Raw genomic sequence first — 17615 nt, 5'->3', positions numbered from 1 at the left:
TTCCATCCCTTCACTTTCAGTCTGGATGTATCTTTAGGTTCAAAATGAGTCTCTTGTAGACAGCAAATGGATGGGTCATGTCTTTTTATCCAATCTGCAACCCTGTGGCATTTATGGGAGCATTTAGGCCATTCACATTGAGAATGATTACTGAGAAATATGATTTTAATGAGGTCATGTTGCCTGTAAAGTCTTTGTTTCTATAGATTGTAGCTTTCTGTTCTGTATCACTCTTGGGCCTTTTTACTTTTATAGAACCCCCCCTTAATATCTCCTGTAGGGCTGGTTTCGTGGTTATGAAATTGGTCAGTGTCTGGCGATTCTGGAAGGTCCTTATCTGTCCATCAATTCTGAATGACAGCCTTGCTGGATAAAGGATCCTTGGCTGCATGTTTTTCTCTGAAAGAGCTTTAAAAATGCCCCCCCCCAACCCTTTCTCTCATTCCAGGTCTGTGTAGACAAGTCTGACGTAATCCTGATATTTTTGCCTTTGTATGTGAGAAATTTCTTTGCCCTGGCCGCTTTCAATACTGCATCCTTCAATCTAATAGTTACGAAATGCACTATGACATGACGGGCGTGGCGTAGGTTTGTCGTGGTTGAATTTGGGACGGGTCCTCTCTGCCTCTTGAACACGAATGCTTGAATCCTTTGCTAGATTAGGGAAGTTTTCAGCTACAATTTGTTCAAATATCTCTTCTAGACCTCTCTCTTTTTCCACCCCTTCGGGGATGCTGATGATTCTGACATTGGAACGTTTCATTGAGTCAGTAATCTCCCGTAACCTACATTCTTGAGATTGGATTTTTTTGAGCCAAGTTTCATTTTAACTTTCCCTTCTACCATCCCATCCTCCATTTCACTAATTCCTTCTTCTGCCTCATTCACCCTAGCCGTCAGAGCCTCTAGTTTAGACTGCATTTGATTCATAGCATTTTTAATTTCTGCCAGATTCGCTCTCATTTCCGCCCTTAGAGATTCTATATTCTCGTTAATATTTTCTTCAAGTCTACACATCATCTTGACCATTGTTACTCTGAACTCCATTTCTCACAATTTGGTTATATCCATAAATATCAGTTCTGTGGCAGAGGCCACAGACTCATGGTCTTTTCTTTGCTGGGGGGTATTTCTCCTTCTCGTCATTCTGATGAGGAGAGGTAGCCGGGATGCCCAGAGCCCAAATTATTGACCAGGACCCAGGCAGCGTGCTTTTGTTTTATAGGGACCTTAGGAATGTGGGCTTCTTGATTTTTCAGCCTGCCTTCTGGGGGAGGGGCCTGCCGCACTGATACTCAGGCACCCCTGTTTGGGTAGAGTTGCCCCGTCCCCTGCGAGGGGGGATGGGGATGGGCACAATGTGAGCTGGTAATTCCGGGCTTTTGTTCTCTGGCAGCTTTCCCTGATGGTTTTCTGTGCCTCTTCTGAGAGTCAGAGCAGCAGTGGCTGAATCCTAGCCTCTGTCTCAGAACAGAGAGATCACAGTCCGCTCTCCACTGAACTCTCCTGGCCACTTTACCTCTGTTTCTGTTGGTGCTGCTAAAAACCCTGAAGTGTCCCGGGTTGTGCGCCCCACAGCCACTCTCCCAGTCCTCGCTTCCAGGGCTGGCAAGTCCCTATCCTTTGTGCTTCGAACACCGCCAGCCGCCCCGGTTCCCGCGTGCGCTCCCGAGCTCTCGGTTTCAGTGTGGTTCGGGGTGCTCCGGAGCACCGGTTTTCAGTCTGGTCGCGCACGCGCACTCCCAAACTGTTGGTTTCAGCCTAGTTTGAGTGTGCACTCCAGAGCTCTGGTTTTCAGTTTGGACGCGCGCACACTCCCGAGCTCCCGGTATCAGTCCGGTTCCAGTGAGCACTCCGGGGCGTTGGTTTTCACTCTGGTCGGGCGCGTTCCCAGGCTTACGGTCTCAGTCTGCTCTCTCTCTTGCGGGTGCCAGTCCGGGAGCCCGCCCGCTCCCCCGTGCAGGTGGCTCCTGCTTCCTGGTCGGTGCCCGAGCACGGTGGCTCCCTCCCCCTTCTAATTTATCTTCCAATATCTGTGCGGGGATTCACGGCTCCCCCACTTCGTACCTCAATGCTCAGTGCTAGAGATGTTCATTTGTAGAGATCCAGATGTATCTTCCTGCGTCTCAGGCTGATTCCGTGGGTGTTTAGGCTGGTCTGGTACCTATCCAGCTCGACTCAGGGGACCGGCTGAAAAAGGGGACCCCCTACTCCTCTGCCATCTTAACTCTCTCTCCGAGCCTCATTATTTCTGCTTGGGTTGCAGGGCCATCCCTAAACCAGTCACTTGGCTGGAACAGTGGAAAATGCTGACCGGCCAGGCTGGGGTCAGATGGCCATTCCTGGAATCCTGGCATAGAGGGTGGGTGGACTCCGCCTCAGCCACATGGACTGGGGTTAAGAGAGGAGTGGTCCTTAGAAAACTGGGGTGCTGGGACCAAAGAAGGGGAGATGGATTCTGGGAAGCCTGGAATACAGATGTTGGAGACAGGTGGGTCCTAGTGAGAAGGGTGCAGGAGCCCATGGGTGTGGTTTCGTGGCCTCCTGGGCCCTTTGCCACGAATCGGTGAGCAGGCATCCTGCGGACCTAACCATCCCTCCCCTTCCAGCGTCTACTGGGACTATGCCATGACCATCTGCCTGGAGGAGATTGTGTACCTGCACTGCCATCAGCAAGGTAGGGACCATGGGGGAGCACGGGGCTGGGGTGTTCCTCCTGGCTCCCCTGCCTGGCCCCACCTCCTTAGTACCTGTGCAGCCTCAAACAAGTGACCTCTCGCTGAGCCTCAGTTTCCCCATCTGTAAAACGGAATCACAACAGCACCTACTCCTGGCGTTGTTGTGAACATCCTGTGACATATGATAAGGGCTCAGCACCAAACCCATGGTATTAGCTGCTCACGCCTATTGAGCGCTTACGATGTGCCAAGCAGGGCTCTAAACAGCTTGGCACGAGGTCACACACCCCGGGAACTCCTGAGTTTGGACTCGAAATCAGGTCTTTATCATTCCAAAGCCTGTGCTCTCAAGATCTGGGATTAATAACTAGAGTTCTCCTTTAAGGCTCAGAGAAGGCACATTCAGAACAAGCAAAAGGCCATCCTGCTGTAGAAAGCAAGTGATCCATGCCCCACCAAGGCACAAAACATGAAGCTTAGTTAGTGAGACAGATCTGGGTTCAGATCCAGGCCCTACTGTGCAGCCCTGGGCAAATTACATCGCCTCTCTGAGCCTTGGTTTCATCACTTGTAAAACACACAATAAGAGATATACCTCATAGGTCTATTTTGAGTATTCCAGTAAGACACTGCCTTTAACATGCTGTGCTATATACAGTAAGCGCTCAATACGTGCTAGCAAGTCAACTACTGCCCTGAGAAGGGATAGGTCTGCAAGCCTCCATGAAGAAATAGGTCAGGCTGATTCGTAGAGGGTGATTGAGGGTGTAGAGGGACATCACATGTTTAGGGGCATCATTTCCTTTGGGGGGTGACTTCATCGGGGCCAAACATAGTCTTCTGGATCATGTCCTCTACTTCCTGGTCAGTGACCGTGGCAGGTGGGGTGGAAGAGGCTTGGCGGGGGCTAAAAACTGGCCCTGACCTTCTGCCCAGGCCTTTCTCAGAGCCTTGGAGCAGGTCTGTGGGTCTGGTTTGACATGCCTGGGGGGATGTGTATGCCGGGAGGGCCCCATACCCATGCCTCATACTGACTTCCCGCTGGATCTCCTCTGGCTGGGTCGTGGTGGCAGTGGACAGCGGCGGGACAGTGGTGCTGGTCAGCCAGGACGGGATCCAGAGGCCGCCTTTCTGCTTCCCCAAGGGAGGGCACCTCCTGCAGTTCCTCTCGTGCCTGGAAAATGGGCTGCTCCCTCATGGGCAGCTGGACCCTCCACTCTGGTCTCAGCGGGGAAAGGTGAGTGATCACAGGGGACCCAGGGAGGCTGGGGTGGGGGTCAGCTACGGGGAGTGGTCATTCTTTATTTTTTGAAAGAGAGGTGCATGCGTGTGTGTGCAAGCAGGGTGGGGGAGGGGTGGGGGAGAGGGAGAATCCCAAGTAGGCTCCGCACCCAACCCAAGACTTGGGGCCGGATCTCACGACCCTGAGATCATGACTTGAGCCGAAATCAAGAGTCAGATGCTTAACCGACTGAGCCACCCAGGCACCCGGAGGAGTGGTCATTCTTGCCCATGGATCCTTAAGTGGCTTTGTGGGCACATACACACCCCACTGAAACCCTCAGGCTGTGCAGATTGTGGGGACAGGTGTATCCCAAGGACTGTGCAATAGGACACCTTCTTTCAGGGCAAAGTATTTCCCAAACTGCGCAAGCGAAGCCCTCAGGGTTCCGAGTCCACGTCTTCAGACAAGGAAGACGACGAGGCCACAGATTACGTGTTCAGGACCATCTGCCCCGGCATGCGGTCTGAATTCGGTAAGCTGCCCCGTCTCTGGGCCCCCTGGATCCAGATGTTAGCTGATCATGAAAATGATTCCAGGTGTTTGGAACTAGAGGACAAGTGGTTTTTTTCCCAGGGGCCTGAGCCTCACAGAGCTAACACAAGCAGTCATGTATGGTTTTCAGAATCTTTGAGAACAAGGACGTCCTTTCTGAAGAAGTGCCTACATCAGAAATGGGCAGACTCCTTCCTGTGGTCCAAATTCGGCCCCCTGCCTACTTTTGTAAATAAAGTTTTATTGGAACACAGTCCCGCCCATTCATATCCATATTGTGTGTGGCTGCTCTCACACCGCAGCAGCGGAGTGGGAGTGTTGTGACAGAGACCGTATGGTCCACAAAGCCAAAAATAGTTACTATCTGGCCCTTTATAGAAAAAGTTTGCAGATGCCTGCCTCAAGTAATAAGAGAGAAGAGTTTGGCCCTGTGGGAGGGATGAGGGGCCATAAATGGTTCTAAACCCCCTCTCAGTGTCTTCCTGCCTCTGTCTCCACCACCCGGTCTGTGTGCACAGAGGAGGCAAAGACAAGTTCTGAACCGTGCAGACAGGCTCAGAGTCAGAGGAGGGCATTTTCAGACTCCTGTGTTGCTGAGACTGTCTGTACCATCTGGCGTGGTAGGCGTGAGCCACGTGTGGCTCCCGAGCACTTGAAATGCAACGAGTTCGAAGAGAGATGTGCCTTAAGTGTAAAAGACACCCTGCATTCTGGAGACTTTGGAGCAACAATAGGAAAGAATGTAAAATATCTCATCAGCAATGTTATATTGACTCTATGTTAAAATGGTAACATTAGGGATACACTAGGTCAAACAGAATATACTGTTGAAATTGATTTCATCTGTTTCTTTTCCCCCTTTTAGTGTGGCTACTAGAAACTTCTAAAATAAGCTGGTGGCTCAGGGAAGATTCCTATTGAACAGAGCTGGCCTAGGGCGGGGTTGACACATTGGATGAATAATTGTGTGTTTGGGAGGGGGGGTCTTGTCCATTATAGGATGGCAAGCAGCATCCCTGGTCTCTACCCACTGGATAGATGCCAATAGCATCTAGCAAATTCTCAGGTTGCGACAACAAAAAATGTCGCCAGACATCGCCAAATGTCCTTGAGGGGCCAGAATTGCCCCAGTTGAGAACTGCTGGTCTGGACAGAGGATGGATGAGGTTGAGGGGGGATATCGGTCAGGAGAGTGTGAATAGGGTCTTGGGGTCTGATGCCCTGGGTCAGAATCCCAGCTGCACTATTTGTTCACTGGGTGGTCTTGGGCATGATGCTTCCATCTGTGCCTCAGTTCCCAAATCTGTAAAAGGGGATAATAATAATAATAATATTTGCTCTCAGTAAGTGATAGCTGTCGTTAGCAGAAAGAGAAAGGGGACCTCGGTCGGAAAGAGCTGTTATGCCAGTTACCACCTGCTGGGGCCGTGGATGGTTCAGTAGTGTTGCCATTCTGAGCCTCAGTTTCCACTCTGCAGAATGGGAGGAGAGATGCATCTCCCACAGGGGCATTAAGGCTGATAAAGCAATCCCTGCACAGCAGCCGGCACACAGTAGGGCATTTTATAAACATCAGCGTTCTTTCTTCCTCAAAGCCAACACAATACATGGGAGCTGTGCAGAGCCGGGCAGGGGGGAGATCAAGCCCCGAGGAGTGGGTTCTTTGGCTGTTTCAGGGTTCTGCCCACCTCAGACATTTCATTTCACTAGTGCTTTTTGTTTTGTGTCTCAAGTTGCTCCTGACCCCCTGGGCAGCCCTGCCCCCGGCTCCGCGAGCCCCGCCAGGACGGTGGTTCCTACCAGCCGGTCCGTGCTGGTGGTGGCCAGGGGCGGTCAGTGGGCGCGAGCCAGATGGGACACCACCTTCCCCGTGTCGGGCCGGAAGCAGCAGCCCCCCAGTAATGTCTGGGCTCCTCCCATGCCTGGGGCTGGGTGCTGGCCACCTCTGCCATGCTGTCTTTTGAGTCTTGGTCCCCAGGACGAGGGAAGCCGGAGACAAATGGATGCCCTCACGCTGTCCAGCCTCCACGTGGCAGAATGCAGCTTGGAGTGTTGTGGGGTCCATAGGGAAGGGGTCCACTGGTGATGCTGGTGGAGTGTGAGATGCTGGGGCCGGGGCCAAGGCATACTGGCCACAGCTTGCTGAAGCTGATCAATGCTTCCCTCAGACTGGCGGAGAACTGGGGATGCTTTTCTAGAACATTTTACAGGGGCTCACTGGTCTTTCTTGGCCAGCTCATCAGTGAGTCAGCTTGGGGAGGAGCTTTCTGCACTAACAGTGGCTAGGGCTGGGCCCTGTCAGCTACTGAGCTCTGATGACAAGTGGCCCTGGGTCCATAACTTCCCAGCCTCGCAGCCCAAGGGAAGAGGCCAGGGATTACCAGTCATCCTTGAGGGGGCAGGGCCTGTGGGACAGATGTGCACCCTTCTCAATCTCCTAGGTCAGGACTTGGCAAACCAGGGCCCAGGGGCCGGAGCCAACCTCATTCAGTGCGACCCATGAGCTAAGAATGGTTTTTACATTTTTTTAATGATTGAAAAAAATCAAAAGAAGAGTAATATTTGTGACCTGTAAAAATACGAAACTCAGATTTCAGTGTCCATAAATAAAGTGTTATTGGAACATAGCCACGCTCACGTGTTTGCAGCTTGTGGATGGCTGTGTTTGCATGATGATGACAAAGTTGAGTGGCTATGATCGCGGCCAAATGGTTCACGAACCCTAAAAATGTTTACTGCCTGGCCCTTGACGGAAAATGTTTCCCGAGCCCTGTCCTAGAGAAAATAAAATGTTTGCACCTGTCTGGAACTGCCAGGAGGCCAGGAAGTTAGTGATAGAAATTGTAATGTGTGAGTCACCGTTGTGTCTGTCATGCGGCTCTGCAGACGGGGCGGTTTCCATGGAGCTGGCAGGGAAGGCGGTGAGGGACACTCCAAGTGCTGCATCCTGGGACCATGTGATCACAAGTCACCAGTGTCCGTGTTAGGATATCAGTCATGCTCTCTTGGTTCTCGAACGTGGCTGCTGTTATCAAAATTTTTTTGGATATACGGATTTAAGGGCTGTATCTCCAGGAGGTTTAAATTCAGTAGGTCAGGGGTAGGATACAGGCATGGCTTTTTAAGAAGCCCCCCGCCACGTGATTCTGGGTGGGGGTAACCCACCTGTTTGAGACCTGTTGATGGAAGAGCCCTATGGCTCAGGATGATGGACAGTGCAGGTGGCCTCATCAGCAGGAGCTCCATTGGGTCCCTCGTCCTTGGCACCCTGCCTCATCTGTTGAGTTAGGCTCCCTTCTGTCTCCCCGGTAGACTCTGTCTTCCAGAGAGTCTGTCTCTGGCGACTCGGGACTATGAGCCGTCCCCAGAAGCCCCCAGCAGGCTCCTCTTCCTTCTTGTCAGCCTCCTGTGAGGACGCTTGAATGACAACATGGTGAGGCTCGGCCTCCTGCTCTGGGACTGGGTCTGTCCCTCTTGTCTGTCTCTCTTCCCCCCATGCCCCACTTCTTCCTCTCTCTTCAGCTCTCATCAGCTCTGCCTGTCTGCTGAGGGCCCCAAATCTTGGTGGTGGTTTTCCCTGGATCAGGTGGGCTCACAGGTCTGGGTCAGATAATGATTGGGGTCGCTGTCTCTGACTGTCACATTCAGGGTCTTTCCCTGTCCCTGTGCTGGCCTAGGGGCAAGCTGGTTGCTTTGGGATGAGCTTTCTGTGACCCACATAGGCTTAACCGGGGCTCTTGCTCCGACCCTCCTGTCCACCACAGTCCCCCAGGACCTGATGGATGTCTCCGTGAGCAACCTACCGCCCCTTTGGCAACCCAGCCCCCAGAAATCCTCCTGCTCACCCCGTTCACAGAGTGGCCTGGCCGATGGTGGCTCGTCCAATGGCTGCAACCATGAGAGGTATGAGGGGCTTAATCTGTGGGTGGAGGGTGTGGAAGGATTTGCCAAAGATTTGTAGATACCCATGTCTTGCCCAGCACTGAATTCAGAGGAGGAACATAAGCTATGAGATCATCGAGGTCTGGGTTAAATCCTAGCCTCATGAAGTCCTAGCTTCCTTACACGTATCAGTCAGGATAACCAAGGTTATGTTGCAGTAACAAACAGTCCTGGAATCTCAATGGCTTAGTACAACAGAGGTTGATTTATCATGCGTACTGTGTGTCTCTCGTGGGTCAGCTGGGGGCTCTGCTTGCACCACATTAAAGGGCCTGGCTGATGGAACGACACCTTCTGGAATATTCCCAGTCGCAGTGACAGAGGGAAAGGTAGGTCTGGGGCTCCTGAAGGACAATGAAATGCTCCACCCTGAGAGCAGCACATACTCTTTCTGCTCACGCCTCATTGACCTCATCCACAACATTCCAGGAAGCGCAGCCCTATCATGCTCTTGGAAGGCGGAAACTAGCAATACTACTCACTGCAAACCACATGTGCCTCCATTTGCTTCTCCACCGAATGGGGATACGAATGCTTGCTTTGCATAGCTATTGTAAGGACAAATCAGATACTGGTCTAATGTGGCCAGCACGTGGTACCCAGCCCCTGGAAATGTTCAATTAAGTGACGCTTCTTATTTTATTGGATAAAGTTAGACCCCCCCAGATCATCTATCTCCTGGCCGACAGATCTCATGTGTCTTCAGGGCTGCTCAGTGCAATAATGAGACTGGTCTTGTTTCCCACCAAACCCACCTGGCCTGGCTGGGGAGAGTGGAACCCCTTTTTCCATGCCAGGCCCCTGGCCCCATGGGTGGTCCTGTCTTCAGCCATAGGAGCTTAAGGGGTGGGAGCTGGCATCACACTCTTGCAGTCGTCCAGGGCCTGCTTTCGGCACGTGGTCCACAGACCTGCAGCAGCATCCTGGGGCAGATCTCAGTCCATCTTGCCAGACCTACTGAAGCAGAATCTGCATTTCACTGGATCCTAAGATCGTGTGTGCACGTTTCAGTTTGAGAAGCTTTCCTGTAATCAGAGAGTCTCCCACGTTTGTGTGCATCAGAATCACCAGTGGGAGGTGATACTGGTTCCCAGACAACTTCCTTAGGGGCCCCGATTGAGTCGGTCTGTGCGGGGCCCAGGAATCCGCATATTGGAGAAATCCCAAGTGATTCTTGGGCTGTGGTCCAGGGGCCATTGAAAAATGCTGTTGTAACCTAGTGTCCCCTCTCGTGGCATCTGCTTCCACACCTGGAGTGACGGGGAGTTCATCACCTTTCACAAGCCAAGTCCCCTGTGGGACAGCTGTCCGTGTGGTGCTCTTCTTAGGTAAACTGAGCAAGCCTGAGCCCCACCAACTTGAGGCCATGACGAGGGTGATTTTCATGTTTAATGCCTCCATGTGTGTAACTGGAACACCTTAGCCATGCCCCTGTTCCTGTCTTGTTGAGTTTTCCTGAGTGTCCCCAGGATGTCCTGAGAAAAAAAGATGCAGATATTCCTCCACTCTGTTCTCTGTGAGAATGCAGTCCCATCAGCAGTCCTTGATTTCGCCAACAGTGCTAGGGCCTTACTCCCCTCTCCTCTTTCAGCCAAAACAGCCCCCCCCCCAAATTCCCATGCAAGGAGAAGCTCTGAGGCGTCACCTCCTTTGCAACAGCCAGACTCTGAGTCCCAGTTCGGCTCAGTTTGGTTTAGCTGGGTCACTTCAGAAGTCAGAACTCTTTCTACAAGTGACAGAAACCCACTGCAGACTGGTTCAAATACAGAAGAAAATCTCAGCAGAACTGAGGAGTCTAGAGGTGCAGTGACTTCAGGCATGGTTGGTTCCAGACGCTCAGAACACAAATGTCTCTGTTTCTTCACCTCTTGTCTCTGGCTGCCTCCGTGATGGTTTCATTCTCAGGCAGGCCCTTCCTATGCAGCGGCAGAAATGGATCCCAGCAGCCACTGCCCTACATCCCTCTGGCTTAGGAACTCGAGCAGAGAAAAGAGTGTGTATCTCCCCGTAGTTCCAACGAAAGTCCCAGGGCTCATTCTCATTGGCTCAGGTCGGATCACATGACCACGTCTTACCCAATGCCTGTGCCTCCAGCCTGAATCCTGCACGGGGTCGAATCAGCCCCATGCAAACCACAGAGAGTTGGGGAGAAAGTGACCCCAGAGCTGATAGGTGAAGTGGACGAATGGGTAGAAACAGTAGTCCCCCCAGAGTCCCCTTGGCTGGTTGGTTTTAATCTGCCCCCTCCGGGTAACGGGCTCCACTCCTCCAGGAAACGTGGGCTCTGTGTGGTCTTTTCTAAGTGTCCCCTCTTCCTCCACCTGCAGGGCACCGCTGAAGCTCCTCTGTGACAACATGAAGTACCAGATCCTTTCCAGAGCCTTCTATGGATGTGCGTACTGGCCTTTTTTGCCACTGTGGTCTACGGGCACGTTGATCGAATGCCTGTTGTATGGCATCAGTATTGGGGGAAGGAGCCCGGCTCTGGCACGTGAACCTCGGCTCCCCTAGTTCCCGGATGTGTCTAGTTTTAGTGAAGTTAGGCAGACTTCTCGGAGCCTGAACTCCCTCCACCAGGGACTGGGCATAAGTTTTATCTCTAGTTCTTAGAGAGGGCAGCCAACGATGGGGCTCCTCGTGGCAGGGGTTTGGTTGGTCACCATCGCATCCCCAGTGCCTGCCTTAGAGGGTTTGTTCTCAGAATTAAAAGAGAAGCCTGTATAAAACCCCTAGCACCCAGCATTCCATGTCATGGGTGCTCAGCGAAAGTCCGTTCCCCTCACCTGTGGGCAGAAGCAGAAGAGTAAGGAGAAGTTAAAAATTAAAGCTTAAATACAGGTATTCTGATTATTTCCAGTTAGCATATGAGGAAGCTAAGGCACAAGGAGGCAGAGTGACTTGTCCAAGGTCACACCGCTAATGCAGGACAGAGCTGGGACTCAAACCTAGGCCTGTCTGACCTCAAAGGCTGTTTTGTTTGTTTTCCTTCACTCGCTGTGTTGATTCTTAGCACGTTTTATTTTCCCAGCCTCCCAGCCTAGATGAGGGAGATAAATCGTGTGTATTATCAGGGATTCTAGAAAAGTGTTAATATATCCTGCGTAGGCCTGGGGAATAGCAGGGCCAGCCGTGTGCCCGAGTGCCTGGAGGGGCAGGGAGAGCATGAGCTCCCAAGAGCAAGGATTTTTGCCTGTTCTGTTATCACCCATCCCCAGTGCCTAATGCAGGGCCTGGCGTGGAGCAGGCCCTGGACGAGTATTTATGGGACCCAAATGGAAGAGCTTCCTGGAGGAAGGGTTGGGGGTCAAGAGGGATCTCAAACAATGTTATCGCATTCAGTGGCTTGTCCCTGGTGGTGGTTAAGAGCCCAGGTTCTGGTGCTGTGCAGCTTGTGATCAAATCCCAACTCTGCACTTCCTAGCAGTGTGACCTGGGCAGGAGACAGAAGCAGTCTGTGCCTCGGTTTCCCCGTCTATAATGTGGAGAAGATAGGAGTACCTGTTTCATATGGTTGTATGAGAATTTAGTGAGTTAAGTATGTGAGGTACGGGCAGCTCCCTGGCACGTAGTGCGTGCTTGTGTAAGTGTTAGTCACTCCCTCCTCCTCCCCCTCCTTTCCCCTCCCCCTCCTCCTCCTCATTGCTGGTAGGGGCCTGTCCTCAGGCCCCAGAAGGGTCCTCTCTGGGCCTTGGTAAGGGAGAGTCAGAGGGCGGGGGCACAGGCAGAGCAAACACACTCTGGCATTTGCTGATTGCCTCTTGTGTACCAGGCACTGTGCCCTCCAGGTGCCCAGGGCAGAGCAAGTAAGGGGCAGCAGGTTAGTGGGAAACCCTTTAAGAGTGCAGAGCCATCTCTGAAAGCAAACTAGGTACATCTCCCAGGGCCTTCTTTATCCAGCTGCACTTTGCACAAGATTCGTCCACCTCTGCCATTCTCCTCCCTTGGGACAGATTGGAGGCACCCAGAGGCACAGCGAGCCTGTGGGGTCACTTACCACCTCCTTCCTGCCGCCCCTTCCCGGCCTCTGCCCATGGATTAAATACCTTGGCTTCTGGCAGAAATAATGTCACCCTGGCCCAGGCTAAGAAAGGTGATCGGACGTCTCCAGGCTCACCCAACTATTAAGCAGTCAGGCCAGCAAGGGATTTTGCCCCTCAGAGCCCCTTCCTCGCCTGGAAGAAAGGGATGGTGGGACTTTCTAGGTCATGAGGGTTCACTGGGATTGCGGGCGGGGCAGTGCTTTGAGATCCATGAGACAAGGCAAGGTGGGTTGGGTGGTGGATGATGGCCCTTTCCCTCCCTCCCTCTCCAGGGCTTGCCTACTGCAGACACCTGTCCACCGTGAGGACCCACCTGTCAGCCCTGGTCAATCACATGATCGTGTCTCCAGACTCGCCCTGTGATGCTGGGCACGGGCTGACGGCCAGGATCTGGGAGCAGTACCTTCAGGACAGCACAGTAAGGCTTGGCCTGGCTCGGTCTGCAGTGGGGCAGACAGAGCCTGTGGGGGGACCGTCTGGTTATCTGAGCAGTAGACCCACCTGCTTGTGAGGACTTGAGGCTGTTATGACACCTTTGGGTTCTGCATACCCAACGCAAAGGCCCTTCCCTTCTTGAGAGTTCCAAGACCCACAGCCCACTTCTGCCTGTAAGGGTGAGGATCAAGGAGGATGGAAAGTACATATTCTCATCTAGAAGGAGTAAGAATGAATCCATCACCAAGCATTTATTAAGCACCAGCTGTATGCTCAGTGGTGCAAGAAGTGCTTTAAGTCCCCAGCAGGAAGGAACTTACAGCACAGTTGAACTACTTAGAGTGACGGAGGTAGTGAAGTCAGAGGAGGCAGCTGGGTGGAGGAAAGCCCGCCACGTGCCCCTCTGCCTCAGGGCCAGAGAATCCTCCCATTAGATATTTCACCCGGAGACAGATTTCTAAGATTTTCTTATCAGAAGGCAAATGTCCCCACAAGGAAGGTGTTTACGGTGGAAAAAAGCTTCACGGTCGGAGAGTTTGGGAAACAAGATGAGTCAACTTTTCTGTACCCTGCAGCACTTCCTAGAACCTTGGCTAGGCTGATACACTTGCCGGTCTCAAGAAACGGGGGTGGGTGGGATGGGGGGGGAGCATATGGAACAATCCCTCAAATGTGTGGGGCCACAGGGACCTTTGTTGGAAAAGTGCCTCCATGGCTGGTGTGGAAGGCAGAATCGATTTCGATAGACACTAGTCTCACTGCCGCCAGCAGCAGGCTTTCAGAAGAGAGACCTGATTTCTCCACGCGGGACGAACGCGGTGGCTCAGTCCGCCGGGTGCCTTCCCACCCGGGCCCTGGGGAGGGCCTGGCTTCGCCACGCTGGGGAAAGGTGCTATCCTGTGTATTGATTTGGGAATGCTGGGGGACTCTGGGAGAAACAAACTGGTTCCCAAACCTGGACAAACAGAAGGGTTATTTGACATTTTTTTTTGGCCAAAATTAGCTGTTTTTCTGAACAACAGGAGGAATGCCTGCTTACTGGGACAACTCAAACAAGGAAGAATGCAGGTGTATAAAACGAAAATTGTTTAGTTACCTTCTTTCTGCCACAATGCGTTCGTTCTGATCGCCTGAGTTAATGAATAGTGTCAGTTATGTAGAGACCCTAATGTATATTTCTGGTGCTTATACATTCATAGATATGTCTACATAGATATGTCTGTAATTCTTATTTTTTTAAAATGAGGTGATGTTATATTTGTATTTTAAGCAACAATTTCAGTTTATATCAAAGACGTCTTTCAGGGGCGCCTGGGTGGCACAGCGGTTAAGCGTCTGCCTTCGGCTCAGGGCGTGATCCCGGTGTTCTGGGATCGAGCCCCACATCGGCTCCTCCGCTATGAGCCTGCTTCTTCCTCTCCCACTTCCCCTGCTTGTGTTCCCTCTCTCGCTGGCTGTCTCTCTCTCTCTGTCGAATAAACAAAATCTTTAAAAAAAAAAAAAAAGACGTCTTTCAGATCTGTAGGTGAAGTCCTAAATGCTAGCACCTTAACACCTCACAGATGAGTAGCCCATAATTTATTCAAATCTTCCCCTAATGATAGACAACGGGGCTCTTTCTCTTTTTAAAAACTATTTCAAACAGTGCTCCAGTCAACATCTTCATAAGCACATACCATTCTGCCTAGTGCTTTTATTTCAGGGGTAGATTCCTAGAAATTGATTGATACGCATTTAAAATTTAAATAGATATGCCAGCTTACTTTCTCAAAAAAGTCACAGTGTTCATAATCCCCGGGGGCCTGGGAGAGTGCACATTTCCTGAGGAATTCGAAAGATATAGACTTCTGGGCTCCACTCCAGTGTTACTGATTTAGCATCTCTGGGAGTGGAGCCCAAGAATTTATATTTTTTGGAAGTTCCCCAAACGCTTCAGTGATCCCCCCAGTTTGGAAGGTACTAGTCTAAGTACAAGTTGGTTGATCAAATAAATTAGTCAAAAATGAAAAATTTTCGTCTAACACTTTTGCAGTCCTTTCACAAATGGGCCGTATTTTTACCCTTCTTGGTTGCATTGTTGTATTAGGGTGGACTGAGCAGCAGTATAACAAATGTCCCCACTTTTTCAGTTGCTTGACATCATGGGGTATGTTTCTTGCTCCGTGAGGAGTCCTAGGTGGGCATTCCTGGCGAGTGGGCATTTGTCCTCCCTCCAGAGGTTCAGGGGCCTTTCATTCTCATGGCCCCACCATCCTCCAGGGTTAATGGGGGGATGCAGAGTCTGAAGGGAGTACACTTGCTCCTTTAAAGCCCTGGCCTGGAAATGGCTTATAGCACATCCTGCCAGATCCCATTGGCCAGCGCCTCATCACGTGGCCACACCTAACTGCAAGGGAGGCTGGGAAATGGAGTCCAGCTGTGGGCTCCAGGACCCAAGCAGGTGGCTTTTTAATGAAGCGTTTACAGCCTCGGACACAAATAGTTCTCGGATTTTAAGCAGCTTTGACAAGGCTGTCTGCAGAATACAAGTTAAAATTTCCAACAAAGACAAAAGAATGGCTGGTTTTGCCATTGTGGTTGGGTACATCTAAGACGTGCATTAAGATGTAAAATCAGTGGGATGCCTGGCTGGCTCAGTCAGTAGAGCATGTGACTCTTGATCTCAGGGTTGTGAGTTTGAGCCCCATGCTGGGCATTGAGCTTACTTTTAAAAAATGTCACATATGCTTGTAATTTTGGAATGTAAAGAGATAGGAGGAAACAGAACCCTACTACCCTTCAGAGTAGCTTTCTAGTAGTCATTGGTACTTTCCATACACACACACACACACACACACACACACACACACACACACACACACAAACATGAACAGATTGGGCCTGCTGGGTGCCCAGCATGACTAATTATAACTGCAAAGTCTTTGCCTGAAAGTGAATTTTTGAAAAGAGAGTAAATCTATTGGACAATACAGCAAACAGTTGTTAAAGTCGTCTTAGTGTGCACAGGAGTCATAGTGCATGAAGAACCAGCTGGAAATGTTCATTTGGGATTGATTTGCTTTTAAGCAATTTTCTTTGAGCTGAATCAAGGTTAATAACTTTGAACTCATGCTGCCATATCGACACAATGCACAACATCGACTAAAAATTCAGTAGAAATGTTCGTTCATTCTATACTGACCTTTTGGGATTTTTTGCAAAAAAATGGGTTCACACTAGATATGTTCCGCCTCTTGGGATTTTTTTCCACCTAATAATACACTTTGAACATCTTTTTGTGTAAGTTCTCACGGATGCGCGTCCTGCCCTTTCTCCTCCTGCCCTTTCGATGTGGTGTTCCCATGTAGGGATCCGTTGTTCCTCCGTCAGCGGGCAGTTGGGGGTTTTCCCATATGATGCCAGGATGGCTGTCCCGGTACACACAGCTTTGCTTATTCACAGCATGATCTCTAAAGGCCAGGTCTGAGAAGTAGGGCTGCCAGGTCACGGAGCCCTCCTTCTGGTTTTCTGTTGACCAACCCTTTACTTCCTGCCACCTACCACAGAGCTACGAGGAACGGGAGCTGCTACATCTCATCTCCTATGGCGGCATCCAGCCAGAGATCCGCAAGGCTGTGTGGCCCTTCCTCCAGGGCCACTACCAGTTCGGGATGACAGAGGCAGAAAGGAAGGAGGTTGGTTGCCCCTGATGGGCAGTGGGGTCTTTGGCAGCAAAAGGTGGGGCTGGGGGTGCTCTGGTTTCATGCTGGACCAAGATGGGGCAGGGGAACGTGGGGGAGCCAGGAAACCCCAGGGCGGGGCTGTCCGGTAGAAATACAATGCAAGCCACAGATGCCATTGCTTAAAATTTTATTTTGGGAGATAATTATAGATTCACATAGTTACAAGAAATAATGCAGAAGGGTCTCGCATATCCTTTATCCAATTTCTCCCAATGGTAGCATCTTACAAAACTATAATACAGTATCACAACCAGGGCATTGACGTGTGTGTGTGTGTGTGTGTGTGTGTGTGTGTGTGTGTACCACCCCAGTCAACATACTGAACACTTCCGGTGCTACCAGGGTCCTCGTGTTACCCTTTTTGAGCCCCACCTCCCGGCCTAACATTTGGCAACCACCAGTCTGTTCCTCCTTCCTGCAACTTTGTCATTTGGACGATGTTGTAGAAATGGGATCATGTCGTATCTAACCTTTTGGGATTGACCTTTTCACTCAGCATAATCCCCTGGCAGTCTGTCCTTTCTATGGCCAAGAGTTCCATGGTGTCCCACGGCCTGGGTGAATCACAGTTTGACTATCCATCTGTCGGCGGATAGGTGGGTTTTGTCCTGGTTTGGGCTATTACAAAGAAAGCTGCAGTGAACATTCGTGTTTTCGTGGGAGTGTAAGTCATCATTAAACGCTCAAGGGTACAATGCTGGGACGCACACTATGCATGCTTAGTTTTGGGAGAAACTGTCCAGCTTCTGCAGCGGCTGAGCTGTGTTCTCTTCCCACCCGCAATATCCAAGTGAGCCACACCTGCACCCTCCCTGGAGTTTTGGTCTCGTTGCTGTTTTTTACGTTAGTCACTCAGACAGGTGTCAAGGAGGTTTCATTGTGGTTTTAATTTGCATTTCCCAAATGGCCAGTGACAGTGAACATCTTTGCACACGCTTACTTGGCATCTGGGTATCTTTGGTGAGGTGTCTGCTCACGTCGTTTGTCCATTCTCTAGCTGAATTGTTCGGGTTTTTACTGT

General features: G+C 51.0%; 1 protein-coding gene across 1 annotated transcript in view; it reads left to right on the top strand.

The window, feature by feature from the left end:
* LOC148107469 (small G protein signaling modulator 1-like) overlaps positions 1 to 17615 on the top strand; it is an 84560-nt gene that overhangs the window by 51776 nt on the left and 15169 nt on the right. Inside the window, 7 exon segments of the mRNA XM_087857173.1 lie at positions 2610 to 2677; positions 3752 to 3915; positions 4306 to 4435; positions 8220 to 8358; positions 10725 to 10789; positions 12710 to 12855; positions 16418 to 16546. Of these exon segments, the coding sequence (XP_087713299.1) occupies positions 2610 to 2677; positions 3752 to 3915; positions 4306 to 4435; positions 8220 to 8358; positions 10725 to 10789; positions 12710 to 12855; positions 16418 to 16546 (841 nt within the window).

The sequence above is a fragment of the Ursus americanus genome, chromosome 30, assembly GCF_024610735.1.
Source record: "Ursus americanus isolate L20-20 chromosome 30, mUrsAme1.1.p, whole genome shotgun sequence".
Taxonomy (NCBI): Eukaryota; Metazoa; Chordata; class Mammalia; order Carnivora; family Ursidae; genus Ursus; species Ursus americanus.
The sequence above is the reverse complement of the archived record's forward strand: the minus strand, read 5'-3'. Positions and strand labels throughout refer to the sequence as shown.